Below are 24,091 nucleotides of genomic sequence, written 5' to 3'. Positions count from 1 at the left end.
ATTTGGCCCATATTGCCCTCATTTTTGTCTCTGAAAGTGTCACATTCATTCCGGTCGCAGGACCTTTGCCTTTGTCCTTCTCCTTTGTTAGTATTTGCATGTGGCTATTTACTTTGTCATTTCATTCTTCCCAAAGATGTCACCTTATCTAAAGTATCTTGTTCCTTCTAACTCCCCACCCCAATCTCTGTTATTTTCTTCCTAGTACTTATCACTGTCTGAAATTACTGACTTCTGTTATTGTCTGTCTCGTCTTTACTTCATGAAGAAATGGACTTTCTTGTTAAGTTCCTAGACAGTGGTGTCCATAGTAGACTTTCAATAAATAGCTTAATTCATGATTGATTTCTGGACACCAGAACATTGGGATAATAGGTAAGGGTGTTTACCAAAGTACTCAGATAGTCTGCAAATTCTCACTGCACTCTCAGTATCAGAATGAATGTATGGATTGATTAAACATAGGGAAGATAAGCTTTAGCTGGTCGGGGCAGTGGGGATAGACACTTACATTTGGTTACATGATAGTCTAAACATAGGTTTGTTTAATGAACGAGTTTAATAATTGAAACATATGTTTATATGAAGAATTTCTGATCACTGAAAGTAGATCAATCACTGCTTTATTATGCAATTATTGTAAAGAGGAGAAAGACAGTTTTACATATGGGTAATTCCTGCAATGACATAGTGCGTCATAGATACTTCATGAGTCCATTTTGACAGTAATGTTTTTGATCAATAAAAGTAACATTCTAAATAGCTTCTTATTGCTCCTCCCTACACAGTCAACCCTTTCAGGGAAAAGCATATTTTGCATTTGATGACTGTCTGGTATAACCCCTTTCAACTGTGAAGAAAGTCAACACATACCTCTGATAAATCTTTTCAAACTCCGTCCCCCACATAGTCTCTATGTAGTTCAGGCCAGCCTAGAACTCACTACGTAGTCCAGGCTGACCTAGAACTTAGGGCTCCTGCCTCATGCTCCCAAGTGCTGGGATTACAGTTGAGCGCCGCCATGCCTGACCTTTTCAGTCTCTTATATTCAGTCTCTTATATTTGGCCCTGAAAATGGTTGCAATTTACTTGTGTTTTCCTGAAAGAGATGTTCTCTTTATAAATGGAAATACCGTGTTCATTCATTTTTTGCTGTAGAATATCTTAACATAGACATGAAATCGCAAGAATGTCCTCTGTCAGTTAATAAATGTTCTTTTTGTGAACAATGCTTCTTTGATTCCAAGACCAGAAAGGATCAGTTTGAGTAATGCTTTCAGATCATCAATATTAAAGTGGGTTTTGAGAGGTAGACTGTCATTTTATTGAATATATTTACATATAAATTTAACAAAAATTGGCACAGATATGATCCAGTATATTCAAGAAAAGATTGTTGGTGCCATATAACTAGCGTATCTAAAATAATTATTTTTTTAATATTTTTTGTTTGATCCAGATCAAGCAATGGTTATTTACTATGTATGTTCATATACATACTTTTTTTTGAGGTACTGGCGATCAAACATAAGGATACCCTACCACTGAACTGCATTCCTAGCCCTTTTCATTTTACTTTTTGAGACAAGGCCTCAGTTGCCCAAGTGAGGCTTCTGCTTATGATCCTCCTGCTCCAGCCCCCCTAAGTATTGGGATTACAGGCAGGCACCACCACACCCAGCTATAATATACTATCTTTAATTTGAGCATGAAACTTAATTTGTATTAAACTCGATCCTGATGGGCTCTCCCATTTAGCTTTTGTAGCTGTTTCTTGGAATGCTATCTTGGAAAGAGTCTTAACATCATCATTTCATCCTCTTTATTTTATTGTGACAATCACAACTCAACACAGCGCATTTTGCTAATGTTTTACCAGTAATGCATGTTTAGAGCTAGAACCCAGGCCTCCTGTCCTGCTTTTGACCTCTGCGTGCTTGACATTACAGTGTGGGTCTCATCTCCCATATAGAAATTTGACAACTTGATTATCCTTTAGAGACAAATTATAACACACAGATCATTGGGTGTGCTTTCCATTCAGTAATACACTCAGTGTCTAAGAAATAAGTGTAGGATCTGTCCCCCTCCCCTCATCACATCCTCCTTCCCTCTCTTGTAAAATGTAGAAATGTACTTCTTGAAGCTGGATATCTATCACTTCCCAAGCACATGCCATTCTTCAGTTTCAAAGGAACACAATAAGGTATCAATCAGTACAAACTAGGGTTTTCCAAACCTATCCACACTTTGGGACTGTCTTTTGTTTTCATGGGGCATATGTTTATGAGACAGCTGGCTGAGCTTTTGAGAAGAGTCTATGTCCCTGGGTTTTTTCCCCTCTGTGCAAAGTTAAATGAAGTGTATGGGAATTGAACCTATAACCTTGACCTGATTAATTTACCTTCTGTAAAATTGCCCTCTGTGGATTTGTGTTCTACTATAATGAGATTATGAGTATGGTTTCACTCATTCAATAAATAGTACCAGCACATGGCTAACGGCAGTGGAAGCACAGAGATCCATATGATAAGGCTTTTTGCCCTTAAGGGTTTAGGATATATGCACAGGTCACTAATGCAAAGTCAAAAATGATATTTGTGGAAAGACAGTATCACAAAATGCTGAGGAGTTTAAGAGAAGGGGGAATGGCTTGCCAGGAGGACATTGGAGCCCTTTAAGAATGGATAGGTTTTCCATAAGTGGGAATGGGGAGAGGAAATGCTCAGTGGTTGACCAGATGCTTAAATAGGAATACTGACACATGCTGGACATAAGGCTAGACATTATGAGGAGACCATGGCAGAGAAGGTCAATGAAGGAAGAGGGTATTCAGTATGGACAATTAAGGTCTCTGAGCATGAAGGTAATATAGTCAACAGTCATCATTGAATTTGTCAGTCATTCTAGAATGAATTACAGAGAAGGGAGGCCAGAGATATGTGAGGATCATTATGAAGTACCAGTGCTTAAACCAAGATTGCCAACCTGGAATGGTGCAGAGAAGTCACATGAATTTGCAAAGCTGAAACAAACAGTACTTGGTAACTAATTAGCTTGAATAGTTGAAGAGTACAGGAGTCTCTGCTTATCTGCAGTCTTGCCTGCCCCATTTTCAGTTAGCTATGGTCTGAAAATATTGAATGGAGATCTCCAAGAATAACGATAAGATTTAAATTGCATACTGTTCTAAATAGAACAGGGTTACGCTTCCTGGGTTATGCTCACTCTTTTGTCCAGCGTATCCACACTGTATACAATACCCCCCTCCATTTGTCAATAGGCATCGCAGCAGATTGACTGTCACAGTAACTCAATGCTTGTGTTCGAGAAACCCTTATTTTACTTAATAATGGCCCCAAGCAGTAGAATAGTGATGCAAAGGGCATAAAATATCAGAGGATAGATTAACTCCAGTGATATATGGCAACATTGTAGAACATGTGGGAGAAAGCATAGTATCTAGAGTTGGTATTGTGCATGATTTCAGGCATCCGCTGGGGCGCTGAACCTATTCCAATACAAGGACAGTTGTACAGCGGTGAGTCTGGGTAGTTAGCAGATTGTAGTACTCTCTGGAATATTGAAATCTCTGGAATATTGAAACCCAGAAAAAAGAAAGTAAATGCAGTTTTGTACATGGTATGTTTAAAAAGCTAAGAGAATGGAGAATCAAGGAAGTTATGTATAGGAGGGGATAACATAAAATTAGAAGATTGGAGGAGGGTAGAGGAGCTGGTTATTGAGATTTGGAAAGTCATTCACATGAGAGTCCTTAGAAACAGATAGTGCATGAGATCACTAAGGGAGAGAGTGCAGGAATGACAAAAAGAGTGGCTAACGGTAGAACTCTGAAGTTAGTAATCACAGAGATGCACAAGGGCCTGAGAAATACACGCGACATTGTAAAGCAGTAGAAAAACCAAAAGGTACAGAAAGGTAAGTTCACTGTTTTATTGTTAAAAGATCTTAGTGAACACAAGGGAAGAATTAATGTTTGCTCTGATCTAGAAAGCTAACAAATTTATTGTTCTAATCTAGATTTCACAATGCATCTTTCTAATGTTGATTTGCTTCTTGACTTCTCAGTTTGATCCAGCTACATGCTTGTCACTCTCCAGATGTGTAAAGATGAATCATATTCCTTTACACCAGAACTGCAGTGGGACGTCAGAATTGATGAGATGGGGTTGTAGTGACTCTTGAGAAGATGCTAGCTATCTGATCCCTCATTTGCCCAAGTGTTTATTGGGTCCTGAGTTAGTGTCCATCAACTATGGCTACAAATCTAAGATAATCAACTTAAAGGAGGAAATGGTTAATTTGGGCTCATAGTTGCACAGATTTCTGTTCATGGTCCTTCTGGCCCATAGTGGAAGAAATCTGTTCACCTCGTGGTGGCTAGGAAATAAAGAGAGGAGGGGGCCAGGATCTGAGAGAAGAGGATGTATGATCAGCATAGTTTTAGATATAATGACTTTGCTGTATATATTGGACACTCAAATGGGGATGGCGGGTGTGCAAGTATGTATATATAGGTGTGCAGTTCTAGGGAGAGGTCTGGGCTGGAGATAAACATTGTGAAGTCTCTAGCATATTGATGGTTTTAAAGCCTGGATAATAGATGAGATCACCAAGAAAGTAAGTTTGGATAAATAATGAGGAGGGTTCCAGAGAATGCAGCCAGGCAGCCAAAGAGCTTTGTAGCTAAGAAGCTAAGAACTAAGTATTAGGACCACGACCAAGGCCCACAAAAGTGTTGAATAAAAACCCTACATGTCCTTGTCATTGTGAGAAAGCAGTTACATTTTAATGATGATTTTATGTTATCTTCTAAACACTTGCAAAGTTGCGGCGTTTCTCTGAAGAGTACGATGAGTCAGCCCGAGTATGGATTGGGTTTTACCGGCTAATATGTCAAAGAAGCCACTGGTGCTGAAATGCAATGTTTTGAATGCTATAAAGAAGTCAAAAGACACTAATAAAAATAATAAAGAGCACTTTTCTCAGGAGGAGAAACAACTTTGGAGAACATTGTTTTAGTCCTTGATTTAAGAAGTCATTTTCTAGTAAGGCAGTCACAGTACAGCGCTCTGAGCAGCTGGATAGTTTGTTCCTCCAGCTATGTTTGGTGAGAGGGTAGTTCACACATTTAAACTCAGTTTGTAAATACATGATTTTACTATGTTTTAACTAATGTGAAAAACAGAAACTGACACCGTGCCATAATGATTTGGGGCACTGCTGTATTCTCCTGTGAATCTCCACACACGCCAACAATACCCAGCCAAGACAGGAGCACGGACCGTAAGGTGGTAGTGACATACAGAACTGTACTAAAGCTTTCTGAAGGTCTCCAGTTTGCATTTTTCTGAGCCACTGTGCATCTGCCCCTCACCTCCCACACTTTGTCCGGCTATCACCTAATTATGCTTCAAAACTCAGTTCAGCTGTCACATTCAGATATGTTTTCGGGGTGGCTGAGCCCACAGTGTGACACCATTTCACCCTGCACCACACAGTGGGCATTTGTGGCCCCACTAACTTTGGGGCAGAGGCTGGAGTTTTTACATTAATTTCCTCATTATTATATAGGTAAATATTTTATCAGTGTATGTGGTCTGTGAACAAAGGAGTATGCCCAGCATAAACCTCAGCTGTCCAGGAAATGTGATTTCCTATTAGAATTTACAACATTTTGTTTATAACCTGCCCTAAATGAACAAAGTAATATATAACATATCGAGGGAAGAGTTCCCTTAAAGAGAATTTAAAGATATTGTTGTTTACACAGTTAGTTACTTTATCCCTTAAAATTAAATTCATAGAGCCCTTCAGTTTCTTACCTTGAAAGATGCCTGAGACATGTACTCTGTATAACTTTGTGTTTTAGCATTGTCGGTGTCTTTTCAAATTAGTAAGCAAAATGAAGTACATCAAACACACCTATGTAAGGTAGCATGGAAAAATGCAAAAGCGAAGAAGGGAAGGATTGCTGGGATCAAGCCAAGAAATTAATTTTTTACCTAGTGAGTTGTTTTAAAAGGGGAGTTTTTAAAATATCCAGCATAAATGAGACACATAATCTGAGTCTTGAGTAAAAAGTATTGGCAAGTCTTGTCATATCTCTCTGATTTACAGCCAGAGGACAGCAAATACTACCATGATGTTTTGGTACAAGATTTTTCTCAATTCCCTCCAAGAGCACCAAAATGGTGGTTTTTTTCGTTTTGGATTTTTTTGTGGAGGGAGTCTCAAAAACAGGGATAGGGAAGGAAATGTTAATATGTGATTTGCATTTCTCAGTACTTAAGAAGAAGTTTTGCTGCACCATTCTTGATAGTATTACTCCGTTGGTAAGGTTTTATCTTTGTTTTACTGAGTCACATAGTATGTGATCTTGATATGCCAAATTCATTTTTGATCTGTGATTATTGACTGATTTTTCAGCTGAACTGAACAGGATATTAAATGTGCCATACCAGTGTGGTTATTGAAATCTTAATTTCTTTCCCCAGCTCTACTTTACGAAGTGTTTCTACTGGATCCTCAAGACCTTCCAAAATATGTTTGGTGTGTGGGGATGAGGCTTCAGGATGTCACTATGGGGTAGTGACCTGTGGCAGCTGCAAAGTCTTCTTCAAAAGAGCAGTGGAAGGTAAATGTTCGTGTGGGTGTTCCCTTTGCACATTCTTTCTCGTGTGCCATTGACTTGTGCAGTTAACCTTCCAGCCTCATGGGAAAATTCTTCAAAAATATTTTTGATGTAATCTATCCATGATGAATAAGCATAATGCCTTATCAAAAAAACTGCCTGGAGATTTTCCACTGAGCAATATTTTATAGGCACAAGGTGAAATTGTAAGCAGAGATCAGCCAGTCCAAAAGACTTCATGTTGTTTTTGTTCCTTGAGTTTTTCAGAGAGACTTAGAAAAATAATTCTGTGTCATTGTAAATTTAACTGCCTGACCCAGAACAGCATTTTTATTAGATATCATCTCTAATGCCTTTTCTAATGCCTTTTCTGAGTGTGTGTGTGTGTGCGCGCGTGTGTGTGTAATTAAAACTTTAATATTGGGAGCCAATCTGTGATTTAAGTTGTGATTTTCATACAGAGTAATTTCACCTCGTAACTGCAGACTCTAGGCCCTCATTTATGTCCTGTCTTTATTTGTACTGAAGCTTTGCACACAAGTTTTGAGAGAAGCACCTCCCCAAGCCTTACCATATACATTTGGGCCAGCGTTTGTTTCTGACGTCTAGTCATTCTTCTTAAGTACAAATAGTTGTTTGTTTTTGTCTTTTCCCCTCTTCACTTATAAGCAACTAATTAATATCAGACTTGGGCCAAATGGGTTTATCTGTGTTGGAAACGATGTATGCATGATTGGAACTTTTGCTCTTAGTGGAGGTATAATTGTGTCCGTGACACTTAGGTTCGCAGAGAAGCGATACATGAAGACCTCCTGAGATTTATTTCTCAGGAATGTTTCCTGAGAGATGAATTAATGCCTCAGAGATTTAAAGAACAGAAAACTGAATGTTTCATGTTTTTTTCTTTTGTCAGAGACCACAAGATAGCTAACCAAGAAATTATTTCTTTGCCACCAGGCTTGATTTTCCATTATTTAACTTATACTATGTGTTTATTCATTACTTATGCTACTCAGTATTTGATCATCCCCAAACACTGAACTGGTTAGTAGGAATTCAGTAATTGTGCCTCAGGACCTCACCTCTTGGTAACAGGTAGCAAATAATTTGACACAAACTGGCTTTAACACCAGAGAAAAAATGTTAGTCTGTATACTTGGTAGCATAGGCTTTGCTTTGGGCAAGTTGTGGTTTATGTGGGGTTTTTTCCTTCTTCAGCACCAGGTTTTGAACCCAAAACTTCCACCTGGAGCCACATTCTCAGCCACCTTTAGTGACTAAGTCACTTAAATTGCTTAGGCTTAGCTCAAACTTGTGATCCTGCTGCCTCAGCCTCCCAGAGTGCTGGGATTGCAGACATGCACCACCACTCTTGGCTAAGTCATGGTTATACCAGGTTATTAGAACACAGTCCCATTTCCTCTTTGTTTGGCTTTATTCTCACTTTGTCCTCGTGCATGTTCTAGTGGCGCTCGGCCAGCCACCAGGCCTCCATTATTCCTAGCGGTTCCTGTCAGAGTCCCTGACAGCCTCCTCAGATGGTGTGTAGCTCCCACTGTGGTGAATGCACACGAGTAATGAGGTGGGCTATTCTGGCTGGGGTTGGACAAGCAGAACGATCTGGACCAAGGATAGGGAGGAGTTTCCCCTCAGGACACGTGGGTTCTGTTACCAGAAGGATGACTTTTCAGGAAGTAGGAAAAATAAATGTGTACAGTATTGAATTTGTTCTATTTTTAATCCCTTCTCCTCTTCCCTCTTGCCTTAATTATGTGATTGGCTCCCTAGATGACAGATAGTTGACATTTACTATGGGCACCTTCCTGATGCCACTCCGCACCTTCCAGGATAAGAACCCATCTTCCTAGGCTCTCATTGGTGAGCACATTAAGTGAGATGTAAGAATAAAGTGCTGTGGAGTACGGCACTTGGTAGCAGAAGCCCCCTCCCGCCCCACCTTCCGGTCAGCTTCAGGCCAGTACCCACTAAGTACAGAATCTGACCCTCTTTGCTTCTACAAAAGAATTTCCCGGAAGTTCTTGCTTAGTTTGCATTGTTTAAATTTCTGTTGAAGTACTTGAAAAAAACATTGTTTTTAACAAGTCAGGTAAAAATAAAAGAAAAGCTTAAATATCAGTGCATCTTTTTCCTTCACTGGCAACCTGATCAATCAGTACTAGATGGTGAAACTTGAAGAAGGTCTGTTCAGACTTTTATTAATATAGCTTGCTCCCTGGTTACTTGAGAATTTGACTGTTAGCATTCATCTACATGGAAAAGGCTGTAGATTTTAAAATAGAAATTTCATACAAGTAAAGAGCTCTTTTTATACTTGTGTAGTCTGTGTTTATTTACTGTTTATTCTGATAGAATAAATGTGGGAGAAGTAAGGCTATGTGTGTACAGTGCTTTGGGAATGAACAATATGGTTAACTTTTTCATGAAGCACACATTTCACACAGTAATGAAGTCTGAGTGTCATTTCTTTTATCCCCATTTTCTTGGTGAAGAGATTTAGGATCAAATCTGGTAAAGCCAAACTTAGACCTAGAACTAAATCTTACAAGTCCAGACGTACACCAACCCTAAAGTCTCAGAACGTTCAGTCTGGTAGTTTGTTCTTTCTGTTTTGCTAATTCAGTCTCACATTCATGAAAATTCCACCCTATGTGTTAGTCTTTCCTGCCTAGCGGGTCATCATGAAGGAAATTAATTTAAGCATGAAGGAGACATTGTTTGGAAGCCTTATATGCGTGCACATGTATGTATAACACAGCCTACGTGTGTATGTGTGTTTGTATATTTGAGTATTGCTAAGTTTGTTTGCTGATTTTCTTTGATATCCTTGAGCATCTTCTTAGATTACAATAGTGAGCACTCCAAGCTGAGGAAAGGTGCAGAGGAGCTGAAATGAGGCAAGTCAGCTCTTAGTAAAAAGAGCTTAACAACACCAGGAAAGATCTGGGGATGATCATAAGAGAGCAGATAGGGCCTCCAAGTTACCAGCTGAAGGTTTTATGCTGCCTAGTATGTTACTCTGAGGCTTGATGACTTGTATAGTGCTGGCTATACTAGAAATTATTCTTTGTGTTCTGTTTAATGGGATGAATATATATGCTTCCTTTTCTTGTTAAACATTTGGTTTAAAGACACTTAAAACTCTCTTCCAGAAATCCTTATTTGCCAGTGCCATCAGTTAATTATTATATCTTGCAAATGGAAAGTTATAATTTTATTTCAAAATTTGAATCTCCTATTAGCCTTAAAGGTTTTTAGGACCCTGTTTGCTTAAAAAGAAAGAACAAGTATATATACTTTTAAAAACTCTAAGATGTCTCCCTTGTGGTGGAAAATGGACTAGCTTTAGACTCCACCTGATTTTCATTTCTGGCAATACTTACTAGGTGTGCAATTAAGGCAAGATTATTCAACTTACTGGGGCCTTGGTTTTTTGTCTATAGATGGGAAAGATAGTATTGCCCAACCCTAACATTACTGTGAGAATGTAAATGAAAACACATGCTGTACGTTGCAAAATGGCATCAACATATGAGCTCACTGTTACTCTCCAAGAACAAATGCAGATATTCCCTGTTAATGTCTGTGCAGAGAGATGGTGAAAATGATTGTTCACCTTGCTGGGTCTTCGTTGTTGTCTTCACCTTTCTTCATTAGCTCTTCTCCACTTTTCCTGGGTTACGTTGTATGTCTGTAGAGCTGCCTTTCAAGTTGGCAAGATTCTTCTGGACTAGTGGCTCTCCAAGGGTGTACTAGAGACCGTGGGGAGCAGAGAGGGTGTGAGAAGTTGCTAGACAACCTTTTCCAATGTCAGCTGGACTGTTAATATTTTCTCCTCTTGAGATTTCCTTATGAGCCTCTGTAGCTGATTAAGGACAGTCCCACCTTTGGAAGTCACACAAATTGTCTCCATACTGATAGCCACCAGCCGGGCCTTATCTTGAACACACAACAAGCCTAGGGTATTAAGTAGCCATCAAGGAAGTTATTGAATATGCACATGAACATGCTTTTGTGGCCGAGGAGCAATCAGGGTTAAAGGACTTCCCTCAGATTGACAAATTACCAATGAAACTGGTCCAAGAATGCATGTAGAATTCTTGACTTCTAATCTGTATTTTCTAAGTTTTCTACTCTGTCGGTCTCTTTCCAACTGTAAAGTACTGTTTCATCTCACCCTTGTATTTCATACGGTGAGCCTTCCATGAACAGCGCTGACTAGATTCAGCACACTATTTTATAACCTAATTTCCTTTTTGGATACACAGTATATGAGCAATGTCTGAAAGACTCAGCTACCACAAATCATTGAACAGTTATAAGGCTGTAAAAGAGGAAGGGAGTTCATTGTTACGTAAAGTCAGCTAGATTTATATTTTTGTTAGCAGACCTGTTAGGCTTGGGAGTCTCCATCTTGGTAAGGTCTGCCAAATCATGCCATGTCTATTTCCATACCCACCCTTTCCCTCCAAGGAGGGGACTTGCGAGTCTGTTTCTTGAAATGAAATTGCTTTGAAGATGTAATTGCAAGTAAATCTTAAGGTTTCTCAAATATGCAGCACAGGACGACAACAAAGCCTCTCACAAGTAGTTTTCGGCATTCAGGTAAAAACCATTAAATTTATAGATTTTTTTTTTATTCTGTGGGAGAAGTGTTTTTAAGGAAATGTTATGTTTGATGAAGAGTTAATTTTCTTTGCTTCTTTAAAATTAATGACTGAACCGAATGGGTCCAGAGCAAAGCATGTCTCACCATATCATAAACCCAAATTATCCCTAAGCGTACTGTGTGTGTGTAAGTTTATGAGCAAGAATGTAAGTGTGTATCACGAAGGGGATATAGGTAATTGTGTCAGCAAGTAGAGAACCTCAATGTAGTGGGAACATGCTAAACCAGGATGGCACATGTAACCAGTCAAATGTAGCTAGCCCCTTGTAACTGTCAAGATTAAATTAAGGCAGTGATAAAGCAAGGAACTAATTTAATGTCTGTTTATCAGATGTCTTCAGTTAATGGAGTAACACAGCCCCTGCTGCTCCCAGGCAGCAGATGCAGGAAGTAAATGTGCAACCAAATCCATTGTCACTACCGCGGTACCTGCAAATCCAGAGGCATCAGACTGAGCTTCTGATTTTCTCAGGAGATATTTTTAAATTGAGTTGAGGTTTTGGTCTTCTTTACCAGAAATTAGGAACCAAGTAACATGACTCTAATTATTTACTGTAAGAGCTTCAATAAATACCTACTCAGTAGGTTATAACTGCAGTTTTTATGAACACTCTTTTCTTCTTTACATAAGCATTACCCTTTAATATTAATGGCAAATGGTTGTCCAGGTTTCTGATAGCGCTTTGGTTGGTTGCTATAGAAACACAGGGAGCCATGACATTTAGGCGACCCTGGAAGGTCATGGAAGGCTTCTCCAGGAATTGACCCCCAGACTGAATCTAGAAAGATTAGAATTGGCCATGGCGAGAGGAGATAAGGACAAGCAGTCAGCACATGGCTCCAGAAACAATTTCATGTTGCCTGTGTGTGAAATTTGAGAGAGGAAGTGTCTTCACACTGAAGCTTGAGGTAAAAGGCAAGATTGAAAGTAAAGACTGTGGAACTATCACCCATGAAAGTAGAGACATTGGCCCAAGGAATATGTATTTATAGAGACGGGGAGGCCAAGCTTAGAGCCCTGGGGAACTTTAATCTAGGACACTGTGTGAATGGCGTATGTGTGTGGGTAATTTGTCTCTTTCTTTCCTTCTCCAAGTTGTACACAACAAAGACTTACTAACTTGGTGTTGGGCTGTTAAGGGTCTTATTGAACTTCTCATATTAGTTGTGCAATTTGCAGTCTCAGATTTGTTTGCAAGTTCATCCTGATGCTTGATTGTTATGGAATCTGCACCTACCGAGGGCACAGAATCAAACATGAGGTGACAGGAATTTGAACCACTAACCAGTGCTGGGGCAATGCCCTGTTAATACATGGCGGGCTCAAGCAACATTTGCTGATGGTTTGATAACTAATATATGGATATAGGATTCATCTTGTTTCTGTTGCCGTGCTATTTGTCTGTTTTTCTGGACTAGAAAATAGGTTGGAGGAAGAAATAGTTAAATTAATGTACTGGAAAATAATGTGACATAGCGACGTGTGAGCTAAAAAGGTAAATTAGTATTATCTGAAGAGAGCTTCTGGTCGTTGAACATTTTAAATCAAGGTGCACTTTATGTGGCATATTTGAATAATATAAATCAGAAGCACAGGAAGTAGTTGTTAAAGCATTCCCCATATTTATGTGTTTATTTACAGCTGTTTTCCTGTCCCAGAAATAAAACCAAGCAGCTCATAGATTTCCATGCATTAAAATGAAGTTTAAAACCAGTGCAACACAAACTCAAGCACCTTCATGGACCAAGAAAATAATGCAAATGTGTGAAGCAACAAGAAATAACAATAGAGAGTGGCAGCTAAAAAGGAGAATAAATGTCAGGTGTAACATTTTGTCTTGGTTACTTTTCTCTCATTGCTGAGACAAAATACCCAATGCCCAAAATGAAGGAAGAAAAGGTTTATTTAGCTCACAGTTTGTGGAGGTTTCAGTCCATACTTGGTTGGCTCCGAGGCAGAAGATAGCAAAGCAACAAGAGCAAAGGGGGAATGGCAGCCGAACAGCAAAGCAACCAGAGCAAAAGGGAGGAGTGGCGGCAAGCAGCCTCTTTCCCTCCCTTACATCCTAAACAGGCTACCCCCACCTAAGGGGCATGTAGCTCTCACATAATCTCCATGCCCTCCTCTTCCACAGGCTCAGGGTGCAGACAAAGTAAGCACCCTGGCTTCCTGCTGAGTCACTTAGCCAAACCTCTAGACTCCCCAAGTTGACACAATGTATCAACCATAACACATTTCTAACAAATTCATGAATTTAAAAATACTGTGAGATACACACGTCATTATTTGTAATTTATGGTTTAGGGCATTTCCAGTTTATATTACAAAAAGCTACAAAGTAGTACTGTATTAGCCATTTTTCTGTCAGTGACATTTATAATGTAAAGGAGCTAAGGTTTATTTTGCCTCACAGTTTCAAAGAATTCAGTCCATGGTCTGCAGGCTCCAAGTCAGAAACAGCATAGCAGGACAGCGTGGCAGAGGAAAACTGTTCTCTGTATGGCAGCCAAGAAGCAGAGAGAGAAGAGAGGAGCTAGGAACAGGAGAATACCCTTCAAGGTCATATCCTCAGTGGCCCACCTCACCTAGGCAGGCCCGAGTTCCCAAGGTGAGACATGGGGGAGGGGGGGGGCGGTTGTAGATCTAAACCGTAACGAGCACTATCCAATACTACTAATGTGGCAATTATCCGCTGAATGCTTACTGTACATCAGGGATGATCATGCTAAGTCCTAACCATTTAATTTTTAAAACAACCAAGAAACTAGTATTATACACATATTAAAATCTGCAGCTCAGAGCATTTGAATAATTTATGCAAAGTCAAAGAACTGTAAGCAGTTGGGTCTGGACTTGACTTAGACAAATAGTTTTTAATTGTATGCGTTTATAAGGTACAGTGTGATATCCCGGTACGTGTATGCAGCACTTCATGATGAAATCAAGGTAATCAATATTTCCATCTCCTTAAATCGTTATCATTTCTTTGAGTTAAGAAACCTGTAGGATTATGAGGCACGTCACTTATTCTCTTTATTTCTTTATACAAATAGATCATACACTGTTTTAATTCTTAATTGTAAAAAGAAATAGGATCCATGCAACATAAAGCAGGAGAAAGGAAAGATGAGAAAGAGCGAAATAGTTCCAGGGCTATGGAGGACCAGAAAGTGTGTGCCCTGCCAGCCTCTCGCTTGGCTTCTAACTTTCTAGCAACTAGCCCAACCCCAAGACAGTGATGTCATCTGACTTACAAAGTTCTTTTTAAAACTGTTTAGGAAACTGCCTGTTTATCATAAAAATGTCCTCAGCTACTTTAGTTTTAATGTACCTGTCCCTTCCTCGTGAATTATAACCTGAGATTTCAAAAGTAACTGTCCCACTGCCACTAATAAAATATTTTGACATATGTTTAAGGAGCAGTGCTGAAAATAATGGTTTGTTCTGTTGACCAGTGGCTCCTGTCATAATAATTACTATTTATTGAGCACTTATCAAGTGCCGGGCACTGTGCAAATATTTCCTCATGTATTTATTCCTCTTAACAAAAGAGCCGTGTGCGTGTGTGTGTGTGTGTGTGTGTGTGTGTGTGTGTGCAATTCAGGGCTTCATACATGCTAAGCAGATGCTGTACCACTGAGCTACACCCCCAGTCCTCATAACAACGTTCCTGAACCTATGTTTTGTGCATTGAGAAAGGAATTATCTTTGAATCTGAAATCTCAAAGCAGTTGTGACATAGAACACATTGACTTATAAACAAGGCTTACTGGTCTGATTTTTAAAATCTTAAAAATAAATGTATTGAGCTCATTGTGCCAACCCCTTTATTCTGTGTTTTCATTTTAATCCTTACAGTCATCCTGTGAAAGAGCTAAATTATTGTCCAGCCTCACCTTAGAGTCCACTGAGGCATAGAAGAGGCAGATCACTTGTTCAAGGGAACCCAAAGGAGGAGGTAGCAGAGCTGGGATTTGAACCCAGATATCCCCAGCGCTGGGACTCTATGTACTTAACATACAAGCAGTCTTGCTTCTCAGGTTTATATCAGATTCCAACTATTTTTACCCATCAAAAAAGTAGAGCGAAAGCTCTGGCTTTAGAATACTTTGGAAAAACATATTACAATTTAATAGTTATCTTGCTATACTCTAAATAATTAACTAGCAGCCATTCCAAGATGAAACTCTAATTTGAATTCCTGTTGTCCTAATGGGAAAGAAATTGGGTAGTCACTATTTTTCTTATGGGGTGAACTTCATCCTTAAAAAAAAAAAAAATGACCATTACCATCCTAAAGTATCTTTTTAACATCTTGGTATTAATCTAAACCTTAAAAGTTCTTATCTTCCTGTGTTTCATTTCCTGTATGTGATAGAAATTAGATATATCAGGCTCAGAGAACAGCTGGGAGAAAGGTTTTCTCCATGCAAACCTGAAAGCTCCTGTCTCTTGAGTTCTTTAAGGTCTGCTTCATGCCTCATGGTGCAGAACTGTACCAAACAGACAAGGACACAGAGCTCCTCTCTCGGCTCTTGCTTTTATGCTGTAATTAGGGTTGCGCAACTTATATGATTGGATATCTTTGGGAATGATTGGACGCTGAAAATGAAAATTGCTAAATTGACTGCAATCGAATGCCAAAATAGAGCACTAGAAGGTGAAAAGGGTGGCCGGGCATTTAGGTTGACCTGGAAGGAAGATGGTTTGGATGGAAAGCTAGAGAAATGAGTCTGAGGACATCCACTTGACCAGATAGAATCTCCAGGAAGTCTAAGCTGACAAGAGTAGGACCATGGCCAGGAGACAGAGATACAGACTGAACAAAGACCCTGGATTCCAGGCCCCACAACTAGAATGAGAATTCTTAAGCGCCCTTTCTTAACTACAGAGAGTTATAAAGTTATAAAGTTCTTTATGGTAGAATATCAACACAGTGGCTTCGGCTCTTCTGTCTCTTGGTGCTGTGCAGGGTCCCCTGAAGGGTATGGCCTAGAGAAGGAGAAGCCAACAGAGATGGGATTGTGGATGATGGAAGGAAGAAAGGGTCCGGCTTCAGAAGGAATTAGTCTTATTGAAGGGGAGGCCAGACTGTAGAGCGAGGAGGAAGGGCAGGCAGGACTCCGGGATGGCTTCTTAGCTGATGGCAAATCTTTGACAGAGACGGGAAGGAAATGTTGTGAGCGAAGTGCAGAGGAGTGGACTTTGCAGTTATCAAGGCCATAGGGATTACTCCTCCACAAGGGAAGAGGTGGTCCGGGTAGAGAGGAATGGAAAAGCGGAGAGACAAAATTTTGAAAAAGTTCCCTCTTTTCCTGGCAGTGTTTTCTTGGGAGTTTTAAAATAAACCACAGTGCGGTATTAGGCAGTTTGGCAGTAGCTTGGCTTGCAGAGCCAGATGGCAGCGGCGGCCGTGGCCACGTGGGCCGTGGACAGCAAGGTATGGGATGAATCTGAAAGCTAGCGAGGTGTGGGACTGTCGGCTCCAGCAGGACAGGCCTGCCTAGGACGGAGACCACCAGAGGGACCTGCCCGGCTGTTACTCCTGATAGTACAGGCACCACGTGAAGATGTCTGCAGCTGCGACCCAGCAGGGAACCACAATACGAAGCTGTTCATGATTGGGAAGGCTGAGGAATTCTGTGGCAAACGAGAAAAACACCAGTCTTTCAAGACCCCTTAGTTCTTCCTGTAATCTTTGGCGCTTAAATGCATATGTTGTGTGGAATATTTTTTGTTTTCTTGGTATCTCCATTCCCTGTCCCCACCTCACATAGGAAAGAGGTAGAGGCTGAAGGATTATGTTAGAGATAAGCAGACACATGTAAACTACACACGTTTTCCCCAGAGCTTTGCCCCGGCTTCCTAATCACTCAGTGATTGCTTTCTGAGGCTAAAAAGTGGGCAGAAAACTTCTTATTTCACAAAAAAAGTCTTCAGAACCACCTGAGGTTATCTTAAAACCATCTGCGTGTGTCTTTGCCCTCTTATCCCCTTCTCCATGTGTGTCTCCCCCTCACTTTTCCGGTACCAAAGGCCAGCAATGGCCAACCTTTTAGAGCTTTCAGTGATAACAGACAGCCCGCTGCAGCGTGTGTGCCATAGGTTCCCCACCACTGCCATAGGCCAAATCCACATAGGAGAAGAACACATTAATACCGAGGAGTGAGACTCATAACTGTCACAAAGTAATACAGTCATTTCCACTTTGCCCTCAGATGAGCATTATTTGAAACTCTTTTTTAAAATGCTGTAGCATATTTCCAGGAGCATCACCTTCCTAGATGTGCTCTGTCACTCATTAATAGCAAACTCGTCTGTCTTGCATCATAAAAAATGACCCCTAAGCAGGAGCAAGGAATTTATTTTCTTCTTTCCGGTATAAGATCTTTAGTCTTACACATCTAAGAAGCCTTCCATATTTTTCATGAAGTCTTTCGTTCCATTAAATCTCTGACATTTGAAATATAATACGCCTTTATTAAAGTGGTTTGTTTTACTTTTCTACCATTAAAAACAGGAGGTAATGCAAAAAAGATCAAAGAATACAAATCTGGAAGAGCATCAGCCTGTATCAACGAGAATGGAGATCTCATCACGATTGATCACTTACAGCAAATCAGCTGAGGAGCAGGTGGTGTGAGGTGTTTAGAAATTTTGTAGATTTTTAATGATATGCTACACTGTAGATAAAGTAGACTTCATTACATTATCTTTGTTTGTTTGTTTAATGGAATGAAAACTATTGAATTTGAAACAAAGAAAGGGGGAGCAAACACTTGCTTTTTCCTCTTGATCCTTTTGTTCATTTTATTTTTTTCTCCAAGTGAGAAACAAAAAGCAAAACTTGATTTTGGAGATTCATGCCTCCCTCGTAGAAGCCATTTACTACTGCTGCTATTTTACTTCCAAACAATTTGAATCTTAACCGAGCACCAGAAAGATGCTGTGTAATCATCGCCAGCATAGATTTCAATATTATTTTTATGGAGAGTGTGCAGAGTGGCATTATCCATTCTGAGACAGTGCAAGTAACTGAATGTCTATTTCCTCTCCTGTACAGAAAATAAAATTTAAAATTATCTTCCCCACCCATGTCAGTGTTAGAAAGATAAAAATAAGCACATGTAGATTTAAACCATATTAGAAATAATAAAGAATTGCTTAATAAACCTCCCAAAACATTTTCTTCCCCTTCAGAATTTAATTGTTACACATTGGTCCTCAATAAAATATGAAATATTTAAACTACAGCCACTTCATGTGCATGTTAAATATTTGGATGGAAGGAAGAAAAATGTAAAAATTACAGAAAACTCAAGACAGTTTTAGTGCTTTTTCTAGGTCTTAAACAATTTGGAAGATCACAACTACTTCTTACTTCCTTTTTTATCTTTAATTAACTGTAAAGATTTCTAAAACACATTGCATTCTCCTACCCTCCCACTCTTGTTGAACAACTTAATTGGAAAACCAGCACAGAATTAGTCTAGGTTGATTTTTTTTAAATCGACCTGCACCTCAGCATTTTCTCAGTAAGCAGGCTCTGTAATTTGATATTGCTGGATTATATAACTACTAATTGTTTTGTTTTGCTTCTTACTATCCAGTAGGAACTGACATCATGTTAAAAATAAATAAGGATGAGTGGAATTAATAACCATTAAATAGAACTCTTAAATAAAAATAACTCTTTTTAAAAAGAGAACAGTTGAAGGTTTTCTAGAAATGCCATTACTAAATATTAGATCAAAAAATCCTGCAAACCACCTTTCCTTTCAGCTTTGTAAATTAAACGTGTTTCAGATACATCTGATTAGGGTTTATTTGAAGAGCTTCAGGTGCTATAATTGCTTATACTTAACACTGAGGATATTCTGTTGCATCCCAGAGACACTGAAATAGCTGACCTTTGCCTAATTTAACCAGCATCTCAGAGAATAGCGCTGTGATAGTGACTGAGGTCAAACGTCCCCGAAAAATTAACAGCCAGCTTCAGAACATAGAAAATCTAGCCAGGAATAGGTGCCGGGAAGAAGAGTTGAAGAGGGAAGTACAAGCAGAGCTGGAGCCAATTGGAGATAGAGCAGTCCCTGGAAATGGAAGGAGAAGCAACCCCAGAGCCCACCATACGGAGCCAGGCAGAAACAAGATACATTCATTCAATCCGGCATCTGTTGAGTGCTTCCTATGGATAAGGCGGTGGATGTGCTCAGCGACCATGCCCGCTAGCACACAGAAAGGAGGCCCTTGGATACCACCCTGGCCTCCATCCTCAGCAGCATGTGTTTTTTAAAAGCATCTGCTGTATTTTGAGAATTACCTATAAAACCGGCATAATCATATGCAGCCTTAAGAATTAACTTTGCGTCTTTTCAGCACAGTGATAGAAATCCTGCAGAAATCAAATGGAAGCAGGAAAGATTTCCTTTTTACATTATTTCTCACAGTAGAACTCGAGTCACTAGGCAGAAAATTGGAGTTTGCAGATAATGATAGTTATTTTCTTTATCAGACTAAGTTGTAATTTATAGTAGTGACCCATGGAGAAGAGACATGAACAAAAAAGATGTTATTTTAGGAGGAAAAATTTACCTCTATTGAGCCGTGAACACATTCTCTGTAAAATAAACTGGAAAATTGCTGCATTTAGAAATTACTCAGAAAATCAAACAAATTATACTACTTTTACTGAGGGAGAACATCAGAAATGTAACCTAAAAGGGTTTTTCATTTATATAGAAAAATAAAATGAGATTTCTATTTTATCTTTACTATAAGATACAATGTAAGTACTAACCGTGCTTTTTTTCTTTCCTTCTTTCTTCTTTCCTTTTTTTTTTTTTTTTTTTGCTATCCTAAAATTACATTTTAAGGACTAGTAATGAAAAAAATGTTAATAGATGGGAATAAAAAGGCTCCTTTTGAAGGAAAGCAAATTAAAAATGCTTATAGAAATAAAATTGTTGAATGTTAGGGAATCCTTCAAAGAGGTTTCCCTTTAAATTTTTAAAATTAAATACAGTTTTAGCATAAATCTGATTCAGAGCTTGGAAAATCTCCAGTTGCTAACTAGATTACAAGGAGATGATTGCAGACATGTGGTCCATTCACTTAATATTTTTGTTTCTTAAAACTTTAATGCTGTCAATTTTTTTTAACAGTTACTGAAATGCATTTAAAAGTAAAGTTAAGACATTGGTAAATATTTTTCATTTTTCAACCTGAAAATGATGTTTTCCCTTAAGTAATGGCATTATGATATTATTATATACATTTGGGTGCTTTGGATTCATTGATGCTTGGGGGGAAAAACAGTTATGTCGAGAGTTGTATACCTGTGAGGCAGACCTGCTGCCCACTGTAGACCAGTCTTTTTAAGATTGAAATTGCCCCCTAAGGCTTATGAAGAGGCCTTTTCACTTTCTTTCCAAGCATCTGACCATGCATCAGCTCTTTTTTATACTTAGGTCTCTAGAACATAACACACCTACCTGCCCGTTCTTATTGAATGGCTCCTTAACAAACCAAAGGGAAATTAATTTTAGACAGTGATTTATCTTATGTCACACAGATAGATCATAGAGTAAATATTCTCTTCTTGCTTATGATCCCTCTAAGATAATAAAATAATTCTGCTGTATGCAGAGTAGGTAATAATTCTATTTCCTCTTACAAAATCACCATAGGCAACAGTGTTCCAGGACTCCAGTAAGTAAACCTAAAGAGGTCAGGTTCAAATTCTAGTGTTACCATTTATAGTATTTATCATAGTTAACATTTATTAAATGCTACTGCAAACCAGTCCCTCACGCTGATATTCTGTGGGTTTATTTCTGCATAAATTCGATAGGGGCTATTCAGTATCTGAATTTTCAATGAGGAAATTAATTAGGGAAATTAAACAATTTGTCCACAAGCACAGAGTGTATACAGAGCTAGGAATTATGGTCAGGTCTTTCTGTATCCAAACTTTCTTCTTTTATTCCACTGTGTGACGAACAGCTGGCCTTGAGCAGTATACCCAGCCTGTCTGTGATTCCTCACTGTAAAATTAAGGTTCAGTAATACCTAACTTACTACAGTATTTCAGTGATGGAAAATAATGCATGTCAATACCTAACATATTATAGATGTTAAATAAGTGATAACTATTCACAGTAGTCATTACGTGTCAGACTGGACATATAGCACTTATTATGCAAAGTCCTCTAACTGGTTGTTTGATAGAATGGTATATAAAATATCAGAATAATAGCTTTGTGTATCACATTCTAACACCACCCACCCCCACATGTACTAAATATAAAATGGGTGTTTGAACACTGGCTGAGGAAAAGACGTCCATTGTAACTGGATGTAGACCTAGAGCAGGCAGCTTTCCACTTGTTCAAATTGCTGTTTTATAATCAAGTGGGGTGATGGATGACTTTCAAAGCTGTACCACTGTTTTGTAGAGGAGATTCAGTCATGGAGTTATGTGTGGGCACAGTTCAAATGCCCTAAACTGTAATTTTTCTTTATTTTTCTATTTTTTATTTTAAGAAGGAAAAGAAGGAAAACATACTAACAAACAGATATCCATTTACAAAATAGCATAAGAACAATACAAGCAAAAGAGAGTTACAGACAAAGTTGTAGGAAATTAACCATGGTTGTTGTATTACTTATTGATATCTTCAAAGTGGTTTCTCAGGAAAACAAATAGAGACATGCAAGATTGATCAAATAATTAATCATTAATTGTTCCTTTCTGTAGAGCAATAGAAGACAGTAGTACAACTATGTTAGCTATCCTGTATATACATACTTACGTAATTTCGCCTTCTTTCCCTTCTCTTTTCCCACACCCCAGTTGCCCTTTACTTTTGAGCATTTTCCTTTCGTTTCACAATGTCTATCATACCTCCTAGTTTTGAAACTGTAATTTTTCAAAAGGGACTAATTTAAATTCTAACTGGAAACACAGGTTGCCAAAATTCTGCCCGTACAGGCTTACAATGACAGTATCTTGGAGGAAAAACAAAAAACTTAGAGGAGAATGGATGCAATAATTGATAAAACACTAGGTAGTTCTTTTTTCTTTAGACCAGTGAAGCTCACCTCCATTTCTGTACATGAAGTCATGATAACAGCTTATATTTGTGTGTGTGTTTTTACCAGTAAGCAAGCGCTTGGAGTTTTGTGATTCAGATATGATCACACAGCTAGTAAGTGACAAAACTTACACTCAAGGCTGAATCTGACTTCAAAGCCCTTGCTGTAACCTGACAAAGCAGCTGAATTTTCAGCATGTTGGAGAAAAATATAGGGAGGCAGTACCCTATGGTTACAAATTTTAAATGACAATCAATTTATATGGTCCAGACACATTTTTTAAAAAGTCTAATGGTTTTCCCTAGAAATATCTGGGATGCATACCGCTGTCACCTGAAAACATGAAGCTGACCTTTTAGAAGACAGAATGCAATCTACGATTAAGCTGTCTCAAAAACTTTAAAAAGAGGTGGTGACATGGCTCAATGCTAAGGCCTTGGGTCCAGTCTCTAATACCACGACCAAAATTTAAAAAAAATATTTTCTAAGGATGGCTGTTGTGTCAATGACTTTTTAAATGAAGGGAATTTATAAATGCCGGCTCCACCTTTACCTGGACTGACTCTGTTGGTACATGTTAGCCAAAATTTGCTGTGATATAAATTCATTTGCTTATGGATATTACTGTATGTCCCTCAGAACACCCTGTCTTGGTCACTTTGTACATAGTGTCATCGAAGTGATCCAACATCGGGAGATTTACACAGGCAGGGATGATGGCAGTAGTCACACAGCACTTTCCCCAATAAAGAGGTACCAGAGTCATACCTAGCACGGTGTTGTAATCAACAGATGATTGCTTTCCAGGAGTTCCCAGCGCGCTCTACTTCAGCTGGGAATGAGAAGGGGTTTGTGTTTCCCATCTATAAATGTTTCCTGGTGTCTGTTTTCTTACTGCAGGCAACAGGGAAGTAGTTGTGAATGCTATCCTGCACTATTCAAGTGTGCCCATTTAAGAAAGGTCTGTTGGGCTGGGGATTTAGCTCAGCGGCAAAGCGCCTGCCTGGCAAGCGCAAGGTCATGAGTTCGGTTCCTGGTACTGGAGAAAAACCAAAAACCAAAAAAAAAAAAGAAAGGTCTGTTATGTGGAAATCTGTATTTCTTCAAATGAACATTATATAAATGAGACTTCAACGAGTATATACTATTCCTTGGAGCATTGGGGAGGGTACCATGGAAAGAGAGGTTTTAGATAGTACTTGGAAAGCACACTAAATCAATACTGGAAATCCTTTTAAAAAGTAATCAGTGCAGTAGCTAAATAAAGTAAAATTAACTTTGTTCTGAGTTGCTTTTTGTAATCATAATTAGGATATTAGTGGTGCTTAAAGAGATCTATTTATCAGGGGACTGTTTCTCAAACTGAAGTAAGTGCCTTCCTAGCCAACTAATTATTTTATGAAAATGAATTTTTTAAAAAATCTGGAAGCAGTTGGGCAAAGCCACTTAATTTCAATACTCTGTGTGGCTGAGGCAGGAGGATCACAATTTTGAGCCTTGCTTGGGCCACTTTGTCTCAGAAGTAAGAAGTATGTAAATAGGGAAAGTAGCTACACTACAAAGGCAGTGGGTTCGATCCTTACCCTCAGAGAAAGAAGTATGAACAAGACCTGCCACCTAACACAGTAACTTTCTAACAACCATATAATGT

At 38.9% G+C, this 24,091-nt stretch overlaps 1 protein-coding gene across 2 annotated transcripts in view; it reads left to right on the top strand.

Annotated features, from left to right (window-relative positions):
- Nr3c2 (nuclear receptor subfamily 3, group C, member 2) overlaps positions 1 to 24,091 on the top strand; it is a 338,685-nt gene that overhangs the window by 171,110 nt on the left and 143,484 nt on the right. For both annotated transcript variants that reach the window (XM_005400874.2, XM_005400875.2), the window contains exon 3: positions 6,519 to 6,658. In XM_005400874.2, coding sequence (XP_005400931.1) covers positions 6,519 to 6,658 — 140 coding nt within the window. The remainder of the gene's footprint in view (positions 1 to 6,518; positions 6,659 to 24,091) is intronic.

Source organism: Chinchilla lanigera, unplaced genomic scaffold, assembly GCF_000276665.1.
Source record: "Chinchilla lanigera isolate Chin_1 unplaced genomic scaffold, ChiLan1.0 scaffold00070, whole genome shotgun sequence".
NCBI lineage: Eukaryota > Metazoa > Chordata > Mammalia > Rodentia > Chinchillidae > Chinchilla > Chinchilla lanigera.
The sequence above is the reverse complement of the archived record's forward strand: the minus strand, read 5'-3'. Positions and strand labels throughout refer to the sequence as shown.